Source organism: Humulus lupulus, chromosome 8 (genome assembly GCF_963169125.1).
Source record: "Humulus lupulus chromosome 8, drHumLupu1.1, whole genome shotgun sequence".
NCBI classification, from domain to species: domain Eukaryota; kingdom Viridiplantae; phylum Streptophyta; class Magnoliopsida; order Rosales; family Cannabaceae; genus Humulus; species Humulus lupulus.
In genome coordinates this window covers 7,578,687-7,599,228 of record NC_084800.1, presented here as the reverse complement: position 1 = coordinate 7,599,228, position 20,542 = coordinate 7,578,687, and the positions used below count along the sequence as shown (strand labels likewise).

The window sequence follows — 20,542 nt, the reverse complement described above, 5'->3', positions numbered from 1 at the left end:
CCAAACAGATAATAGGAAAAAACACAGGATCCAAAAAAGTATAAACCCTATAATTATTAATGGTATAATCATATTTTAGATAAGTAAATTTCATAAAAAAAAAAACAATTTGTTTCAAGTTCAACGTACTCTAATCTTTTATTATTATTTTTTTGTTGACGAACTCTTTTCTTGAAATTTTACTAAAAAAGTTGGTTTTATTTCATGATTAACATAGCTAAAATATATATCTAAATATTACAATGACTTCACGTCATTGTGTATAATGTATTAGTACATATTTTGAGTACACATATCATTACTCTTAATTTTTTACTCAGTGTTTTGGTATGGGAGTTGGGTTTGGTAGGAGTAAAATTAAAAGAGTTTAGATTAAGAAAATATAAAATTTAATTAGAAAGAGAACTCCCAAATCATTAAAAATAAAGAGAATGGTTAAGAGGCACTACTGGTGCCTAATAGTACAAGAATGTGACATCCTGTATTGGTAATAAAATATGGAGTCTCTCATAATTTAATTTAATAAGTAATATAAAGTATTGCTAACCAACCATAGGTGTCACCTCATATGATGTTGAACATCTTAAAATGATAAATAACATCACTCAAAAATAAATTTACCAAATTATATTTGATAATCTCATTCCCACAAAATCTAACATTGTACCAAACACCCAAGTTAAAATATCTCTATCTTTAATTAAAGAGTAGATAAAAAAAAGGTTAAAACTTCCCATGTCAAAATGACTTCAACCATAAATATTATTAGACGATGTGGTTTGGATACCTTGTGTTGCATACATATTTTAAGATTTAATACAAGTCTTGTAATTTTAAGCTATTTGGCAATTTTGAGAAATTATTTTGGTAATCAAATCGTTGAGTCTTAAAAAATAGTAACAATTGAGTCATGCTAAATAATTTTTAGCAAAATTCTAAAAATTTGTGCGGTTATTTTTCTATATAAACCTCCAACAAATTTTACATATCATACTATGTATATATATATATAAATCATCCAAAAGTTAAATAAAAATTGTGAAAAATAAGTAATATGGACTTTATTGAAAAAAAATAAAAATAAAATATAAATATTTATGTAAAATCCTTATATTTGTCAAAATATTGCTAGCAGTACTCTATTTGGCACCTTTCAGAGAAAAAGACAGTATGCACTTAAAACTATATTTTCTATTAGTCCAATCATCTATTAATTAACTAAAACACGTGGTTGATGTAGATTTTGCTATTTTATTATTTTAAAGCTAAAAACTTTGCTAAAAAGTGAGAAAAAAAACACAAACAACTCGTGGGACATACAAACAAATATATTAATATAGACATGGTACTTTATAATATATATATATATATAAAAGTACACAAGATAACAAGAAATATAATACTATTTATAGAAGGTAAGAGTTACACAACCAATTAAAGTAATAGGCCATTAATTCAGATTGTCAATTGGAGTTGATCAACTCATAAAAGATGCCTTCAAAAACGCAAGGCCTGTAGACTATGCGTCATATCTCAATCACAAAGCACAAGCTGAAGAAGATTCAACTCTCAATGCAAGAAATAAATTTGTGTCCTCATCCTATATACATCTTATCAACACTTTGATTTGTAAAAATTTTAAAAAGACATTTATTATTACAGATACAAAATTATCATCATACAGATGTGCAGTGTACTTGACAGCCCTGATGTTTGCTTCCTGCACTTGTCAATATGGTTCAATTCAAGATGAGATTAAGTGCAAATGTTTCCTTTCTTCTTGTATGGACCGGAATATCCTAGCTGCTGATTCAGTTGCTGATCTTGCATTATGTGGAACAACCTTGATCACTCGAGTTTGATGCTTGCTACTTTCTTCTGTATTTTGATCAGGCTCGTCCACAGTTGGCGCCATAGGGAAAAGGGGAAGAGCATCTCCTCTACCACTCTCAGAAGAACTACTAGCTGTACTTCTCTGTAACTCGCTCCCTTTCGAAGCTTGGAACGCCTCGCCATAACATGACATTGCTCGACTCATTTGACTCGATATGTTACATGAACTCTGGTGTGGTTTTGTGAAGTTAACCTCCTCAAATGAACACTGATATTCTGGCTCATTTGAGCGGCCTATGCCAAATGGTGCCATCTGCTCCACACCTGACGATACAAAAGTGTTCATTACTGGCAACCCATAAGGTGGAGGATAGTATGTCTGATTACCAATAGGAGGTGCTCCTGGATGAATTCCAACTGCTTGCTGATTACAAGCTGGACCGCCATAAGTACTTCCCCCATTTAAGCTCATAGGACCACAACTGCCATAGTTTGGCACAGCAAAACCAGGAGTTGGGGGGCATGGCCCTGGATAAGGCTTGTAAACAAGTCCTTCAGAAGGGGTCATAACTGGAACTAACCACTGGTTTCCGGATGTAGAATGGAAAGGCCATGCAGCTGAATTGTTCATGGTTGTAGGAGCTGGTGGTGGGTTTCTCAAGTATTCATCGTAGCTGGATTGCTTAGAAACGAGTCCTTTGCTGGAATTATTGTGGACAGAAGGAAGAGGAAGCTTCCTAACTGCACCCTCTTGAGCATGTTCAGTGTTAGGATTTGGCTTCTGATGACAATTTTTGGGCTTAACAACGGGGGCTGATGGCTTCACAATGTAGTCAGATTGTGTCTTCTTCACTTGAGATGCTTGTTTTGTAGGCTTGTGCAAATAAACCCTATCATCATGCAATGCATGAGGTGATCTAGCAATTGACCTCTGAACCTGTTCCAAACTTAATATTATGAATTTGATTTTCAAAACGTCAAAATTAACTTATATGGATATGGATTTGTTGGCATGCCATTGTATTGCTATTAGCATACCCAATTAACTAGGAACTAAAGTAGCAATCAGCTTACCCTTATCAGTCTATGCAACTCAAACACTTGCACCGCAAAGATCTTCTGGTGACTGAAAGTAGCAGCATAGAAATAGATCATACATCAAATAACATTCAAGCAAGAATGGTACACAGATATGTCACTGCAAATCTTAATAGATCATAAAAACTTTGATGAGAGAGCAATGAAGATTATTGGACAAAACCAAGTCATCTGATCTGACATAATGAGGATAACTGGACTCTGATCAAGTCGCAGAAAAACATATTAATGGGAAGCAAAGCAAAGGACTATTCATGTCAAAGATTTCAAAATGGTTACATGAATAAAATCAAATATTGTTCGCTTCTTACCATGGCACCTTGTCTGATAAGCCATACCTTACAGCAACAGTTCTTTTGTGACTAATACTGAATTATTTTGTTTTATTCTTCATAGACTGTTATAGAAAATAAGCTGAGCTGAGCAACAAATATTTGCAACAAATTCTTAGTTCTGATCCTATGCATGATACACCAGCTACTTTTGCAAGACAACAATTTACTAGACTTCACTCTAGACATGGAGAGAAAAGAATGTGACTATAAAAGTACAAATTTATTGATAAAAGTACCACAGGTTAGGTGATTGGACAAATAATAAGAAACGGGAAAATCTCAGTAACCATAACAAAGTAGAAACTTACTGGGCGATAGTTCTTCTTGCTTTCCAAAATTGCTTTTCACCAAGCACTCCTACAACATCATCAGGACGAACATTCAAGGTGGATGTAGCATCAACCATGGGAACCTCTTGGACATCATCACGCCTGCCTGTTGGAGTGTCACAATTCTCCTGTTCATGGAACTTGATACCATTTTCAAGCCGGTCAGGATGTCTACCATTACCTGTAAGCAGTTGCTTTGAAAATGATTCACTTGCAAGTCTTACCTTGGATGAACTTTCCCCGACCGGACTCTTCACAGGTTCCACCAAATTATCTCTAACGATCACTTTGTCACACAAGGTTACAAATTCCTTACGTGTTTGTGTTCTAGGATCATGTAATTTTCTGGAAACATCTCTTGAACTGTTATTCTCTTGATTCAACGCTGCATGTCCGCGCTTTGATCTTTCAGAGTTATTGACCGCAGTTACTGGGCATGATGATGCATCTCCGAAATCTTTTTGTCCGACAACTGGGATAGAAGCAAACCCTTCAACAGGATCCTGACTAATCCTTGCTGGCCTTGTGTTCACGTCAGAATGGACTCTGACTGAGTGTCCCGACTTTACGTTTTCACATGAACTTTTATGTCGCAGGGTTGAGCTTACGCTCAACTGAGGCATTTTTTTACTTTCTTTGCTCTGTTGACTGCAAGAGCTACGTGGGATTTTATTTTGACTCGATATAGAAACTCTAACATTATTGTCATTGCTAGGCATCTTGAAAGAAAAGCTCTTAACTTCGGAGTAATTGCATGTTTGAGATGAAGCAGATTTAGCAGTCGATAATGGCCCAGTGGCATCTGAGTCTGACCTTTGATAGTTTGTTGGGTGCATAGACTTTTGTTCATGATCTGACCCCGTGGTGAGTAACTTAATTCCACCAGAAGTAGAATGAAGCTTCTCAGCCAAATATGAAGGCGCAGTGGAATCATAGAATGGGTTAAACGAACTTGGATAAGCAGTAGCCTACATAGTACATGTACAAATTAATTTATTCAAACAGAATAAGTAGTTGTAAAGTAGCAAGGAATTCATGCATATTAAAAACACAAGGGCCACTCCAGTAAGTGTCCTCAAAAATAATCCAAGACTCACAGGGGCCTGAAATTCAAATCTAATTGCACCCAAATACTTAGATAAAGCCATACAAAAAACCAGCAATAATTTACTAATATTTACATACGTATATGTTTGTACAATAGATGATTATTATACAAAAGGAATAATTCATAATTATTGAGGGAATCAGATAAATGATCCGAACAGAGGAATGACAATGTTCATATAAGGTCGCACTGACTAAGCACAACCAACTCTGGCAGTCTTTCTGGTTGTGAATGAATGCTGTAGACATAAATGTTTTCACTCTAACATTGACAAGCTTGATCATATAAATATATATATTTATATAGGACAATTCTTTTACAGCGTTTTCACAATTCTTTTTTATAGGGTGTTCACTTTAAGCCCTAACGATAGGGCTTTTAGTGTTTCTCGACCCGCAAACAGTTTTCGGCGCGACTTTTTTTATGACCGTGTATATTGTAGCTATTTAGGACATCCTGCAAATTTTCAGAAAATTTTTGAATAGTTTACAGTACCGAAAACTAGGTTCAAACATGTTGTTTTCCACGCGGATAAAAAAATTAGTCACACATGCAACAACATGTTTGATCCTAATTTTCGGTACTGTAAACTATTCGGAATTTTCTGAAAATTTACAGGAGGCTCTAAATAGCTACAATATTCACGGTCATAAAAAAAAAATCGCGCTGAAAACTGTTTATGGGTTATAAATACTGAGAGTTCTATTGGTAAGGCTTAAAGTGATGCCTCAAAATTCCCATATATATATATACTTAGTTGAACGGACCAAAAAAATAATGGAATAGCCTCCAAGAGCACACAACTCAAAAATTCAAACATATGGAAGGCACACCACACTGGAAAGCTATTGTGCTTTCGAGGAGGACTCGTTTTCAATAAATACATATGCGCATATATATTTATATTCAAGCAATGGTATGTTGCAAATGCAGTGTCTAAAGATCAAGCTTTGGTCCCTTGTTTCTTTGCTACACTAAATCTCCTCCTATTCCTAGAGATAGTAATTTAATGACTCGTAATGTTGCTAAATGGAGCCCGATAGTAACGCGACTGAGTGATTTAGACTCTGAGCCAACGTTTTATTGAAAAAAAATGACATAGGCATACATTGTTGTTGTAATAAATTACAACAGTACAACTATGAATAGTTTTCAACAATGAACATGCAGTGGTATCTGAATTATTAGACTTACTTGGTCCGAGGATATGGAAGAAACCAAGCTGCTGCTATTGTTTTGTTGACGAGGCAGTTTGGGCGCCGATCCAGAGGTAGATCTTTGAGAAGGGATACTAAGCTGTTCATAGAGAGCCATTTTGTTCCTTGGAGGTGCCCTTGGCCCTCCTTTCTCTGCATCATTCACATGAAGCCTAGGAAACATAGGACTCGTAATTTTCTCCATGTCTTTGAGTCCTCTCATACTTTCCTTCTCTTGCTCTTCACCCCAAGTTTCCACGCACAGAGTTTAGACCTTCCCTCCAATTCATAAAAATATCTTATTCCCAGTCTTCTTTCCCAAAAGAACCAAAACTAGTGAGCCCAGATAGGGAAACTATAAGGGCCACACAATCCAAAATGAAGTTCCAACACTTTTAGTTTTAGTGTTCCTCCAAGATACCCACTTGGAAAAAAGCAATATCTTTTCTTTGGATAACTTCAAAGCCAAAAAGGCTTATCCAGATGCCATATGTAATCAGCTCTTTATAAATAAATCACACTTTGATGAATACCCAGATTAACCTACCTCAAAGAAACAAACTGTACAACCCGAATTAAGAAATGAACAAAAAAGGCAACCCACTTTATACAAAAAACTAAAAAATCACACTTTTATTAATAGGTTAACCCAAATTAGCAGCTCATTAAAAAACTGCAAAGACTAATGATCAAACTTTTTTTTTTGTTTTAACTTAAAAAGAAAAAAATCAAAAGACAGTGAATTCCTATCATAGAACATAAGGAGGAGATTGTTAAAAGGAAAAAGAAAGAGAATGCTGTTTAAGTGGGAGAAGAATGAAGATAGATTCTGGAGGACAAGAGGATTACCTCATACTTCCACAAACAGAGGATCACAGACCAAAAAATAAAAAGTTGAAAAACAGAGATGTGGTCACTGAGGGACCCAACCCAAGTGGATAATAGATATGACACGATGAAATATCTTACTTAGAAGAACCGGAGTTTTCATTTCTTTTCAGAAAAGAAATAATACAGAAAAATCGTAAACATGAGCAAAAAGTACAATACAATACAAACCTCAAGACCCGCCATGTCATCAATGAAGGACCCACAAAAACCGTGACCTGTAAAGGTAGACCTCCATTAGAAAAAAAAAATTAAAGCTATTGAAGAACCTGAACTGACCTTAATTTTCTAAAAATAAAAATGAATTATTATTTCTTTGGGTAGTGACCGAGTCTCTGACGTGAAGTCCTGAGAAACCACAAGTTGTGTGTGTGTGTTAAAATTTGGTCAGTAATTTAAAACGAAGAATCCGTGAGGATCTGTGTTCCTAATCCTAGGTAGCTAGTTCGTCGAGCGAGTGTTTTTCCGTAAAGGAACTGTTACGGACTTGTCGAGAAAACTTGACGGCGTCCAATCCTATCCAATCCCAAAACTATTGACGTTTTGGTCGTTCAACATGTGGTGATCATACATTGGAACATTCTACCCACGTAGCATAGTGACCTGCATCGCTTCTTTACTATAAATGGCATGTGATGATCTTTACTGTAATCTATTTAATTAATTAATACTGCACGGAATGATCTTCTCAAAAAATATATAAAAATAGTTTAACCACTTTTATAATAAAAATGATTTTTTACTAACCCACCATGACTTTTGTTAAATATTCTTATAAAACCCACTTAAAATAAAAGAAAATTTAAATATCATAGTAAACAAAAAAACATATACTGTAAATGTGTTGTGGAAAATACTAAAAATAGTACAAGTTAGTTAACACCACCATGTAATAATACAAATCAACCCATAATATTAAATTGAGAATTGCTAACAGTGTCACCAGTGCCCAACATTATAAGTAAGTGACATACTGTTATAAGTGTAATATAATATCGGGTCTTATTTATTTAAATTTAATAAAAATTATGATGTATCACTAAATAATCACGAAATGATAACTGAAGTAGTATTGGACACCTTAAAATGTCAAATAGCAACACTATTAAATTGCTGCCATATGAATCTTTAACCTGTGACATGTCTATAAACTTTTAGTTCATCATTTATTTAATTTAAAAAAATAACAAACAAACAAATAAACGAAGTACTTGAATTGTTCTTTCTCGTACTTTGGTCCGTGTTGATGCTACCGAAAACTCATATAATATTTTGATTAAATTGTCTTATTTTCATTAATTAGAAACATGAGAACACATATATAAACTTAAATAAATAAAAAAATGAAATTGATGGAATTTTTTTTAGTCTTGACACCATGATAAAGCTACTGTAAGATTTTTTTTTTTTCCTGATATATTCATATCAAATCAAACTGTAATTTTTATCACTTGATTAATGAAGTAACTTTTAAACAAAAAAAATTACAACCCGAGCCATGTGGGACATTTATTCAATGAGACCCACAAAAATGCTAAATTATTAAAAAAAAGTATTTTAATATTTGGAAAATAAATATTTACCATGTATAGAATCCGACAAAGATAGTTCGTTACCCTCCCATAATTCACAGTGGTAAAATCAAATCCTTATAATAACTTATTATTTGAAAATAAAAATTAGAAGATAACAAGTAAGTTCATTGAGGATGTAACTAAAAGAACAAAAACATTAAAATATCAAAATATCTGAATCTACATATTTTTTTTAAAATGAAGTTTTTATATTACAAACAAGGACAAAACTAGTTGGGGTTCAAACCCCTACTAAATTCTCAAGAGAAAAATATTACAATTTTTTTTATGTAAGATTAATAAAAATATATATAATTAAATAGAGTAAAAAGCCTGACTCTTGTCGGTTTAAAGCTTAATATTACTCTATTAAATATGGATTCCAATCTCAATATAAATTAAATTTTATTAAAATTATTAATTTTTTATTTGAATTTGTTGAATAGGACTCCTCTGTTTAGAAAACATATGATATATGATGTACAGCTAGCTAGATAGGACCTTAGCAACGAGTGAAAGAGAACTCTGAGCTGCTAAGCTTATCGAGTCAAAACTCTCATGATACCTCGTTTTCACTCCTTATCAATCAAACGAGAGGCAAAGTGGGATTAGACAATCAACTGATGATGAGGTGAGAGGAGTGAAGCTCGTTGATTTTGGCACGTTCATTTCTTAGTCTAAAACTAAATGTGGGTATATATATTTATTTGCACGTACGATGATCAGTTTCTTGGCCAGGGCCTCCGTTCGTAAAAAAGTCTCTCTTGTGAGTCCATTTTCATTTTCAGTTCATGATGATGACCCACACTCACACCCACACATCACATTTGGGTGGGTTATGTCCCAGAATCTTCGTTGATTAACACTGAGGTAGTGTTTGGATTTGGTTTGAGTGAATGGAAAGTAATTGACAGGAATGAAATCTCTTTTTATTTCATTTTATTGTTAGGTGTAAAATTAAATGGGAAAGTGTTTTCGAATGGATGGAATTATTATTATTCCACTTAAAATTTGGTGGAAAAGCAATTCCATTCCATCTTATAATTTATATATTTCTTAAAAATTATGATTCTTAGATTATATTATAATCCTTATTTATTTTTACATCATTCTTATTACATAACTTATTTTTGTCTCCTAACAAATAAATAAGATAATAACTTTGCAGTTAAATACATAAATCTTGTATTTACTTATAGCTAAATACAAAAAATTTGGTTTTTTGTTGGTGAAAGTACCAAAATGTGAAACAACCGTTAATTGACATTGATAAGTTCGTTTTAGAGTGTTTTTGTAGTGGTTTTGAGTCTATTTATGTTGTTTTGTGCAAGATTATGCTTTTATTTTATTTTGTTTTTAGATTTTGCTATGAATCGCGGGATGAATTGGGAAGAAGCGGAGTTGCTGGAAAAAAATGGGCAATTTTATGATGTTTGGAGTCATTTGGCATGAGTTCTTATCATACGAGAGAAGTTGAGACGATTTGAGGTGAAGAAAATGGTTGAAAAGTGAAAATTGGGGATAAGAGGAATTAGGGCCGCAACTTGGTCGAGCAAAGACGCGACTCAGCAAAGTCAGAGGTTGTCTAATCTGCTGAGAGTTTAAGAGCGGTGACTTGGTCAATAGGGTTGCGACGCTAGAAAAAACAGAGACTATTCCAGGAGGCTTTAGAAGACGCAGGGGCGCAACCTGGGTAAAGAGGGCCGCAGTGCCTGAAGACCCAAACGAATGCTGAAATGCCTTAGAAAAGACACGGGCCGCGACTTAAGAAAGGCAAAGTCACGGCCCACCTTGCCAACAAAGAGGAATTAGTTTTTCTTATATATAAGTTCAGACTTTAGGTTTTAAGGGAATGAGGTTGGATTTTTTAATTACGAATTTGAGAGCAATTTTAACTCTTAGACATTATTTTTCTGCAGTGTCATATTTTATTTCTTTTTCAAGCTTTTAAATTTTATGAGTATGAATAATTATTCTTTTGTTTTAGTCATGTCTGATATGAACTAAACACTTAGTGTTGGGCCCAAAATGTTCGGCCCAAAAACACTTGCCTCATTTACCAAATATTCAAAACTGAGCGTTTTGACAAAGAGAGGTTCCGAAGACAGAAGTTGTGGGTCAGAGGCTATCCGCGCCTCTGACCCCTGAGCGAGACATTTTAAAAGTCGGTATTTTTGGAGGGAAATTTAGTTATTGTCTTTCCCCCTTTTCAGGGTTCACTTGAACCAACTAACTGCTTTGTATATTTCATCCTATAAATATGAGATTCTGAGAAGAGAAAGGGATCGAACTTTGAACTGACTTAAGCATCGGAGTGTCTTTCTTGCAGGTGATCCCGACGAGTCAAAGGTAGATTTCATCACCGGAGTAGAAGCAAGTTACCGTTCATCGTTGGGCTTTTACTTCCATTTATAGAAAGACAAATTGTTCCCCCAACAATTGGCGCCGTCTGTGGGAAAGATAAACGTATCGGCCTTAGCCACGTCGTCGAACCAAGAAATCAAGATCCACTACGAATCCAGAAATCATGCCACCAAAAGGCAACGGAGTTTCGGGCCCAGTCGCACAAAGCGTCCCTCCGACGGACATGAGCGACCAGATCGAAAGAATGTGTCGTCTATTGGAGGCGAGCCAGCAGCGGTCCGACAAGGCAATCAAGACATTAACCGAAGCCCAAGCTAGGCTCGAAGTTGAGATTGCTGAGCTGCGCAGGTCCGCTGACACGACTCGCAACACCCAAGCCCACGAGAATCTTGATTCTAACAGATCTGACGTTCTAGTCGATCGTGTTAATTCCCCACATCAAAACATGAACCCAGGTAACGGGCGATCCCAAGGCATCTCGCCATCCTCCGGGGCCGAAGAGCGACAAGCCCCAACCTCTGACATGCATGGGCGGGCAGAAGCAGAACCCACGGGACCCGTCCAGCCAGCAGCCAAAGTCCGGCCCCAACACACCACACCTCAAGTCGCTCACGATTCTCCCTCTGAAGGTCGCGTTCCCTCGATCCGTTTATTGGACAGCTGGAAAGAAGACATGATGAGGGGAATGATGCAGAAGTTCTCAGATGGGCGATCCGCCTACGCCACCGAACATTTGGATCTTGTATCAAGAACCACTGAAAAGTCGCCTTTCTCAGAATGGATTCTGAATGAGCCAAAGCCTCGGGACTTCGTCATCCCTTCCCTGCCTGCGTTCAATGGAAAGGGAGACCCTCTGAACCACCTATTTCAATTTCAACAAAAGATGGCATTAGAAGCTAATAACGAAGCCATACAATGCAAAGTCTTTTCCACGACTTTCTCCGGGCCGGCTCTGTTATGGTTCCGACAATTAAAGCCCGGGTCACTCAACAGTTTTAGCGATCTCCGACGGTCCTTCTTACAGCAGTACAACGCAAACCAAGAGGCGCCCAGAACAATGGCCGATCTCTATCGAATTGAACAGGGGGAGAATGAACATCCAAAGGCATACTTATAGCGTTTCATTGACCTCGTACATCAAATCCACGACGTCGACCCACTCACCGCAGCAAATCTATTCGTCAAAAGCTTGCAGGTGGGGTCACTCTTGCATGAGAATCTCACTATGACACCACCATACGACAAGACAGACGTGCAGACCCGAGCCGAAGGCGTCTTCAGGGTATTAGAATTTCGAGAGCGCGCACAGAAGAAGACTGCACTCATCTCTGCTCCCCCGACAAATAATCCTCCACCACCTGCCAGGGACGACAAGAGGAAACGGAACCAAACAGATCATACGAAGGAAGGAAAAAGGCCAAGACAGCATCAACAGCCATCACGATACCATCCTTCGAATACACCGTCCCGCAAGAAGTCATTTATGAAGAAAATAAAGACAGGCCTATCTGGCGAGAGCCCTACAAAATTACCACTCCATCTGATAGAAGGGATAAAAGCAGATACTGTCTCTTCCACAAAGATCACGGTCATACGATCGCTGAATGCCACAATTTGAACAATCAGATCCAAACCCTCATGAGGAGTGGGCGGCTTACCCAGTACATCAAGGAGATAGGCAGACCAGGCGCCTCGCGGCAGAACCCAGCTTCTACCCCTGCTCCGTAGGTGTCAGACCCCGTGCACACAGCCTCTAAAAGCACCCTGGAGCCTCTTAAGCAAGTCCCTATGATCCACGGGATCGTAGAGCCCACTGATAATCAAGAGCACGCAACTAAAATCCATAAAAGGATGGAAGAACGAGTGAAGCGGTACAAATCATTAGGCCACGTGGTCAATCTCGTCACTTCAGAAGACAGAAGCTACCCAGCCTCTGCTATCACCTTCACTGATGATGACCTGAAGGGCGTCCACCTACCTCATGATGATCCGCTCGTCATTTCCCTACAAGTTGACCACTGCCAGCTGGGCAGAGTTCTGATCGACGGGGGCAGTGGGGTCGACATCCTCTTATGGGAAGCCTTTCAGAAAATGGGGTTGGAGGAGAATCAGATCCGACCCTCCACCATGCCCATCTTGGGATTCAATAGCCAAAGAGTCTATCCAAAGGGCGTCGTTCGGTTAACTGTGGTAGCTGCAGAACGCGCCCTGCCAATAGACTTCCTCATTATAGACTCCACCACGAGCTACAACGCCATCATGGGGAGAAGTTGGATCCACCGGATGCAGGGGGTAGTCTCAACTCTACATCAGGTGATGCGGTGTCAATCACTCAACGGGCGATACACCGTCGACATCAAAGGCTTCCAGAAGCAGGCCAAAAAATGCTTCCTTACCTTAAAAGAAATAAATAGCTCTGCCTCTGCCTCTGCCTCTGCCTCTGCCTCCCATGACAACCCTCCTGTCAAATAGCAATTACAGCGGGACCTACCAGCGAGCCTAAAAGGAATCAATCTAGAAGAAGACCAAGAAAAACCCCAAGTTACACTAGATACCTTAGAACAAGTGGGTCTAGACGACGCTGACCCTTCTAAAACGGCCCTGGTAAGTACCAAACTCTCTGAAGATGAGAGGCAGACCCTCATACGATTCCTCAAAACCAGAATGAGAACTTTTGCCTGGACTCCACATGACATGCCCGGAATAGATCCTTCTGTCATGAGTCACAGTCTAAATATCTCCAACAACTTCCCACCCGTCAAACAGAAGCAGAGGAGGTTCGCTCCAGAGGTGAATCAAGTCATACAAGAGGAGGTCCAACGGCTCCTGAACACAGGGGCAATCAAAGAATGCTTATACCCCAGTTGGCTTGCCAACCCCGTCGTGGTCCCAAAGAAGAATGGGAAAAAGAGAGTATGCATAGACTACACAAATCTAAACAAAGCGTGTCCCAAGGATAGCTACCCTCTACCAAAGATCGATCAAATGATAGACGCCACGGCAGGATATGAAAGGATGAGCTTCCTTGACGCCTACTCTGGATACAATCAGATCCCCATGAAATCAGAGGATCGGATTCATACGGCTTTCATAACAGAAAGTGGTTTATATTGCTACAAAGTTATGCCCTTCAGTCTAAAGAATGCAAGCGCGACATACCAGAGGCTGATGCACAAGCTGTTTTCCTCATTACTTGGGAGAAATATGGAGGTTTATATTGACGATATGGTCATCAAGTCCAAACAAAGCTCTTCACATATAGACGACTTGACTGAATGTTTCGACATCCTTGATGCTTATAAAATGAAATTAAACCCCTCAAAATGTGTCTTTGGGGTGTCCTCTGGACAGTTCTTGGGATACGTCCTCAGTTAGAGGGGCATCGAGGCGAATCCAACGCAGATTGCGTCCCTCTCAGAAGTTAAAGAGCCCCGGACCATCCGTGACATACAGGCTCTGACCGGCAAAATAGTAGCGTTAAGTCGATTCATATCACGAATGTCTGACCGTTGCCAACCTTTCTTACAATGCATAAAGAAATCTACCAACACCACCTGGGGACCAGAGCAGCAAAAAGCATTGGAAGAGCTGAAGACTTATTTGAGCTCTCCTCCTATATTGAGCTCTCCCATTGCTAATGAAGATTTATTCTTATATTTGTCTGTCTCACAATTCGCTGTAAGTTCTGTTCTCTTTCGAGAAGAAGCCAATCGTCAGAGGCCAGTGTTCTACTGCAGCAAGATGCTGTTAGACGCTGAAACCCGATATAGTATGATGGAAAAATTGGCACTCGCACTCCTCACGGCCAAAAAGAAGTTGCGACAATACTTTGAAAGCCACACCATCGTCGTATATACGGACTATCCATTAAAGCAGGCACTAAGTAAGCCCGACCTTTCTGGAAGGTTATCTAAATGGGCCATTGAGCTAGGGACATACGATATTCAATTTTCGCCACGAAAAACTAAAAAGGGGCAGGTACTCGCTGACTTCCTGGTTGAAATTCAGTCATTCACTCCTGACGCCCTGCCAGAATTATTAGAATCAGAAGATCAATGGCTGTGGACGATGTACACTGACGGAGCATCCAATTCCCAAGGGGTTGGTATTGGCATCGTATTAGAAGCTCCCTCAGGCCTCAAAATCGAAGAAGCCATCCGTTTAGAGCAATCCACAACGAATAATGAAGCAGAGTATGAGGCACTAATCTATGGTTTGGAACTCGCACGAGAAATGGGAATCCAACGCCTGAACGTCAGAGGCGACTCGCAGCTTATGATAGAGTAAGTGGCTGGAAATTTCGATACCAAAGCACCTCATCTGGCTAGCCTTCTACAGAAGGTAACTGACTTACGATCGCATTTTCGCCAGTTTGAACTCATACAAATACCCAGGGAGCAAAATCAGAAGGCCGACGCCCTTGCCAAATTAGCTTCTGCGGGAGGATGCACACGCCAGTCCTCCATATCCATAAGCCGATCAAGCAAAGATATGGAAGTCTATTCCACCTCATCAGAACCTGAATGCTAGATAGATCCGATCATAAAGTACTTAACCACCTCCGAGCTCCCACCTAATCTGAAAGATGCAAAGCTTCTGCGCCTTCGGGCACAACGTTATTCCATGATCCATGGAACGTTGTACCGGAAATCCTTCAACGGCCCATACCTACGGTGTTTGCGCCCATCAGAAGCTAAAAAATTATTAGAAGAAATACATGAAGGGACATGTGGAAATCACACAGGGGGACGGAACTTGGCACATTAGGCACTTACAGCAGGGTATTACTGGCCATACATGATGACAGAAGCGCGGGATCATGCCAAAAAGTGCGATAAATGCCAACGATTTGCACCCACCATCCATCAACCTGCTCAAACCCTACACTCCATCGTTGCACCTTGGCCTTTCGCAAAATGGGGTATGGATGTAGTAGGTGAACTACCCAAGGCTGCTGGCGGAAAACGGTATGCTCTTGTAGCCACTGATTACTTCAAAAAATGGGTTGTGGCAGAGGCGTACGTCACGGTCAGCAAAATAGACACTATGTCCTTCATCTGGAAGCATATTATATGTCAATTTGGAATACCCTGGGAGATAGTCGTGGACAATGGAACTCCGTTCCAAAATGCGAAGGTACAAGAACTATGCGACATGTACAAGATCAAGCTAAGCTTCGCCTCTATCACTTACCCACAGGGCAATGGTCAAGCAGAGGCTTCCAACAAAGTCATCTTTGCCAACATTAAGAAGAATTTAGAAGACAAAAAAGGAGCGTGGGTAGAAGAGTTACCGAAAGTATTATGGGCTTATAGGACAACAAAAAGATCCTCCACGGGGGAATCTCCCTACGCCATGGTATATGGAACAGAGGCCGTCATCCCAACAGAAGTCGGTCTACCTACACTTCGGACGGAGATCACATCTGACACATCAACAAACAACATTCAGTTGCTGCACAACCTGGACCTTCTAGAAGAAGCACGTACAATGGCACAATTGCGACTAGAGAATTATCAAAAGGTCGTAGAATGCTACTACAACAAAAGGGTCCACTCACGCACATTTCGAGAAGGTGATTGGGTTCTGCGTAAGGTCACAGGCAACAAGAAGAAGCTAGAGCCTAACTGGGAAGGGCCTTTCCAAATCATTAAAGTACTAGGCAGATGGTCTTACACTCTAAAGAATGTACGTAGTGGGAAAATCGTACCCCGTACTTGGAATTCAATGTCTTTAAAGCAATATTATTGCTAATAGCTGTACTGTGCAATTCAAAAGTAATACAACAACTTTCCATTTTTTCACATTCTTTTAAATTTCTCTTGTGTATTCAATCCCTTGGCATTATTATCAACCATATTTCACCAAGTCAGACACGTGACAATTAACTTTTTACTCAAAAGGATTCCTCAATTATATCCTTACCTAACTTTGTAACATTATTCACGTGTACTCAAAAACCACCTACCACAATGGCTATAAATAAACAATCATCTTATGTTTGAAGTTGCCAACATTCCCTAGCAATACACCGTATGTCTTTAATCTCAAAACATACACCTACACTTCAAAAAACAAAGAGCAATGATAAAATATAGTGAGGTTCACACCCCGCACGTTGGAACCAGGCTGAATCTCAACAGTTCGTGGCAACAAGGCCACTACACGCAGTCTGCGTATAAGATCCTACCGCTTCTGCGTGCACGTTTCACTGGATTTTATACTGCATTCTAATCTGACTTGACTAAGCTCATAGGGAGCTACGGCCAGCCATTTTGCAGTCTAATCTGCCCTGACTACGCTGATCCGGCCGTCCAACGGAGGTGCACTGCAAACCCTACCCTCTTACCCGCATAAGAGGAGCACCTCCTGCTGTCTAATCTGCCCTGACTATCATAGCAGAACCATCTGTTGTCATGCTTCAGATTCCTCACCAACATACACCAACTGGTTTGGCAATCCAAGGCTGGGAGGAACTTTTCCCGCAGTCGCACCCATATCCTGCGCAATGGGTGCCTCTGACAGGATGCACAGCAGCCCAAACGACTCCCCACCACACTACACGGTATGGGTGCATTGGAAAGATACCTGCCTCACAATCTTGACCTATTTGCATCTGCTTCGACGCCCTGCTCTACGCTTTGTCCTCCGCGTTCGGTCTGGAACATATCAACCCCTCTGACCTAATGGGAAAGTTTCCATCCCCAGGGGCCGGACCAGTCCCGAACAAGACCACTACAACAACTCCATATGTGTAAGAAGGACCACCACCCAGCACTAATGGCAAACATCGCAGGAGTATGACTCACTTATCACTACAACTTAAATTGGCAAATGCTAAGTATGGGCACACATATTTGCTCAATTCCTTTCTCAATAAATAAAAACAAATATTTGTACAGTAACTTAAATTGACAGATGCTAAGCATGGAATCAAAAGGCGATGTATACTCAAGAATAGCAATAAATCAGAAGTTGTTATTTATAAGTTATATTACATTAACGGCAATATTCACTCTTGATTTCATAATTGATCTATTTTCTTGCCCATAATTAATCCCACTCAATACGACGCATGTACTCTGCCATCGCACTCTCTAGCTTCGGATAGCCTAACCCATAGCGTTCACACGATATATAGTACGGGATGCCACTTCTGATAAGCTCTTCCATAGCCCACGTTGAGTAAAGCCACTGTGGGTTGTCAAAGATTCTCCTCAAAAAGGGAACCTTCGTCCACTCGCGGTGCTCACCTGCAACGACAATGTTGTCAGCTCCAACCCATCACCAAAACACAAAGAGGGATCAATCACACAACACTTAACTGGGCATCCTCTCCCACTATCTGTATAATCTTTCGCTGTATTTCGCACGCAAAGGCCTAAAGGGTCTATGAAGCTCCTGATCCGAGTACACCGTACGAAATACATCTGTCATCACGCCTTCAATTAAGCCCTAAACAACAACAAACCCATAAAGTACACACACCAAGACAACCAACAGAAAACAACGTTCTACTTGTATTGATAATGTGCTCTATTACATTCAACTACAAACTGGCGGCCTGAAGAGCCCAAAGAATGTATATACAGAAGTTAATCCAAAAGCAAAACATGACAAAAGTTAACAAAACAAAAGTGTGTCGTTCATTCTACGGCACCTCTTTCACCCTCTGGCTTGCCCTCTGCTACAGACGCGGATCCTGATGCCTTCTGATCAGAAGCTACATTGGCAACAATATCTTCAACAGCTTCCCCGTTGGCATTATACATCGACCCCAGCGCATCGCCCCTGTAACGCCCTGGCTACCCCAGAACAGTTACGGTGAACAGTGGACCGGAAATTTGACTCATTGCCTGAGTCCTTTGGTCAAAAACGTGCTCTAAGTATGATTAACAGGTTAAGGTACAAAACCAATAAAAAGGAAATGAAGATTTTATTACAAACTGCTCTGCAGAGCTAAACAAAACATTTACAAGTGGTTCTCAGTACAAAATGGTCATTACAGTTTTAAATTTACAATCCTGCCGACCTAAGCGGCAAAAATAGGGTAAACCCCCTAGTTCCTCTGAGAACACCATGACCGTGACGGTCAAGCGGCCGCATATGTACACACCACCACATCAGCTCCCCACTCAAGGCTAGGTGAGCTTTTCTTTCCCTTTACCTACACCACATAGCACCCATGAGCCAAGGCCCAGCAAGAAAACATAACATTTTTCAATAATACTATCAAATGATTATCATTATAATCATACTGAACATAAAGCTTTCAACAAGCAAATGAACATCACATGATTTTAGCGGGAGAGTGGCTGTTAGGTAAGCCACTAGCCTCCAAACTCTCTTTTCCAGCGGGAGAGTGGCTGCTAGGTAAGCCACCAGCCTCCAAGCTCTCTTTTCTAGCGGAAGAGTGGCTGATGGGTAAGCCACTAGCCTTCAAGCTCTGTTTGTTCATCGACCCTCAGGGTCGGTCAGGCATTAATGCTCCTTGAGTCATTCAATGCTAATGGCCGATTAGATCTAATCTCCGTTGGCTTGCGTGAACCACGCTAAGTCCATCCTTGACTAATAAGTCAGCGCCAAGTGACCAGTGTCCAGTATCACCGCCGAACTTGACTAATAAGTCACAGCTTCTCAGCTGACACTAACACCTTTGCCAATTCTGACTAACAAGTCAGTGCAACGTGACCAGTGCCCAGTACCACTGCCGAACCTGACTAATCAGTCACAGCTTCACAGCTGATACTAGCACCTTTGCCAAACCTGACTAATTAGTCAGTGCTATGCTCAAAAGAACAACATATGCTAATCATTCCATGTTCAAACCATGTCCATATTACATAACCAACATGCCTCACAAATATCCATGCATGTCACACTTGGGGTGCAACTTTCTTACCTTTGAGTCGAGCTAGAATGAACAAAAGAACAACCTCTGAGAACGGTTTAGCTTTTAGTCCTTTAGCGGTTACCTAATCACAACACATTTGGGATACCATTAATAATCAAGATAATCAAGGGTCTCAAACCATTATTTAACCTCCAAGAGATCAATCCAAGCTAATCCAGGTAGCAAGGACACTCCCGAGGCCTAAAACTAGGTTTCCGGGGTCAAAACGAGCAAACAGGGCGAAAACAGGGCAAGGGCTGCGGCCCTAGCACCTTGGGCCGCGGCCCCCAGGGTTCCCAGAGGCTAGGGCCGCGGCGCCCAGCAGGCACAAGGCCTCCACTTGCTTCTTCAAAGAAGGGCCGCGGCGCCTCAAGAACAGGGCCGCGGCACTCCACCCTGGGCCATTCCCAACCGCGTTTCTAACACTCCAAAGCCTCCAAAATCATCCCTAAACATTCCCCAATCATCAAGACAAAGTTCCCAAGCTTCCCCATGCATCAAAACCCTCAAAAACCCAAGGCTCGAACGAACCGAAAACTCGACAATTCACAAAATCAATTCAAAGCTTAGAAACTCGGAAAAACTCAAAACTTAAACTTCGATTACCTTCAATTGGGTTGTTTTCCGTCGAATCCTTCGGTTAAGAAGCTTCTAATCTTCCCTAGGATCGCTATGCCTCGATCCTCACTCGATTCCGACTCCTAGAACTCAAGATTTCGTCAAAAAGGCTCAAACGGTAAAACGAACTTTGAAAAGGGAGAACGGTAGGTTTTCTATCGTATGTTCTATCTGATAAGTTACTTCAACCTTAAGTAACCTCAAATAAAACCTAATGCTCGGGGTCCCGAAAACACCCCCGGGGACATTATAGTCAAAACCTCCAAAATTTCACCCTGATCTCAAATATTCCCAATTTATCATCAA

The 20,542-nt window shown here is 40.0% G+C and overlaps 2 protein-coding genes across 4 annotated transcripts; one reads left to right on the top strand and one right to left on the bottom strand.

Annotated features, from left to right (window-relative positions):
• Nucleotides 1-1,385: 1,385 nt before the first annotated feature.
• Nucleotides 1,386-6,908, bottom strand: LOC133794398 (protein EARLY FLOWERING 3). 3 transcript variants are annotated; one of them, XM_062231624.1, is made up of 5 exons: nt 5,898-6,908; nt 3,820-4,563; nt 3,575-3,735; nt 2,908-2,959; nt 1,386-2,770 (listed from the first exon to the last, which is right to left on the bottom strand). In XM_062231624.1, the coding sequence occupies exons 1-5, from the start codon at nt 6,120-6,122 to the stop codon at nt 1,745-1,747; spliced, it is 2,208 nt and encodes a 735-aa protein (XP_062087608.1). In that variant the 5' UTR covers nt 6,123-6,908; the 3' UTR covers nt 1,386-1,744. The 3 variants fall into 3 exon arrangements, with proteins under 3 accessions (XP_062087608.1, XP_062087607.1, XP_062087606.1); XM_062231623.1 differs by having other exon boundaries at nt 3,575-4,563; nt 5,898-6,460; nt 6,749-6,898; XM_062231622.1 differs by having other exon boundaries at nt 3,575-4,563.
• Nucleotides 6,909-10,888: 3,980 nt separating this feature from the next.
• Nucleotides 10,889-11,842, top strand: LOC133794962 (uncharacterized). Its single transcript, XM_062232406.1, has one exon. The coding sequence runs from the start codon at nt 10,889-10,891 to the stop codon at nt 11,840-11,842; it is 954 nt and encodes a 317-aa protein (XP_062088390.1).
• The last annotated feature ends 8,700 nt before the right edge of the window (nt 11,843-20,542 follow it).

Coding starts and splice junctions, on each gene's coding strand:
- LOC133794398 (XM_062231622.1), bottom strand. CDS start 6,122: ATGAGAGGACTCAAAGACATGGAGAAAATTACGAGTCCTATGTTTCCT. Junction 4,564..5,897: donor CTTCCATATCCTCGGACCAA/GTAAGTCTAATA, acceptor TGTACTATGTAG/GCTACTGCTTATCCAAGTTC. Junction 2,960..3,574: donor GCAAGAAGAACTATCGCCCA/GTAAGTTTCTAC, acceptor TGCTACTTTCAG/TCACCAGAAGATCTTTGCGG.
- LOC133794962 (XM_062232406.1), top strand. CDS start 10,889: ATGCCACCAAAAGGCAACGGAGTTTCGGGCCCAGTCGCACAAAGCGTC.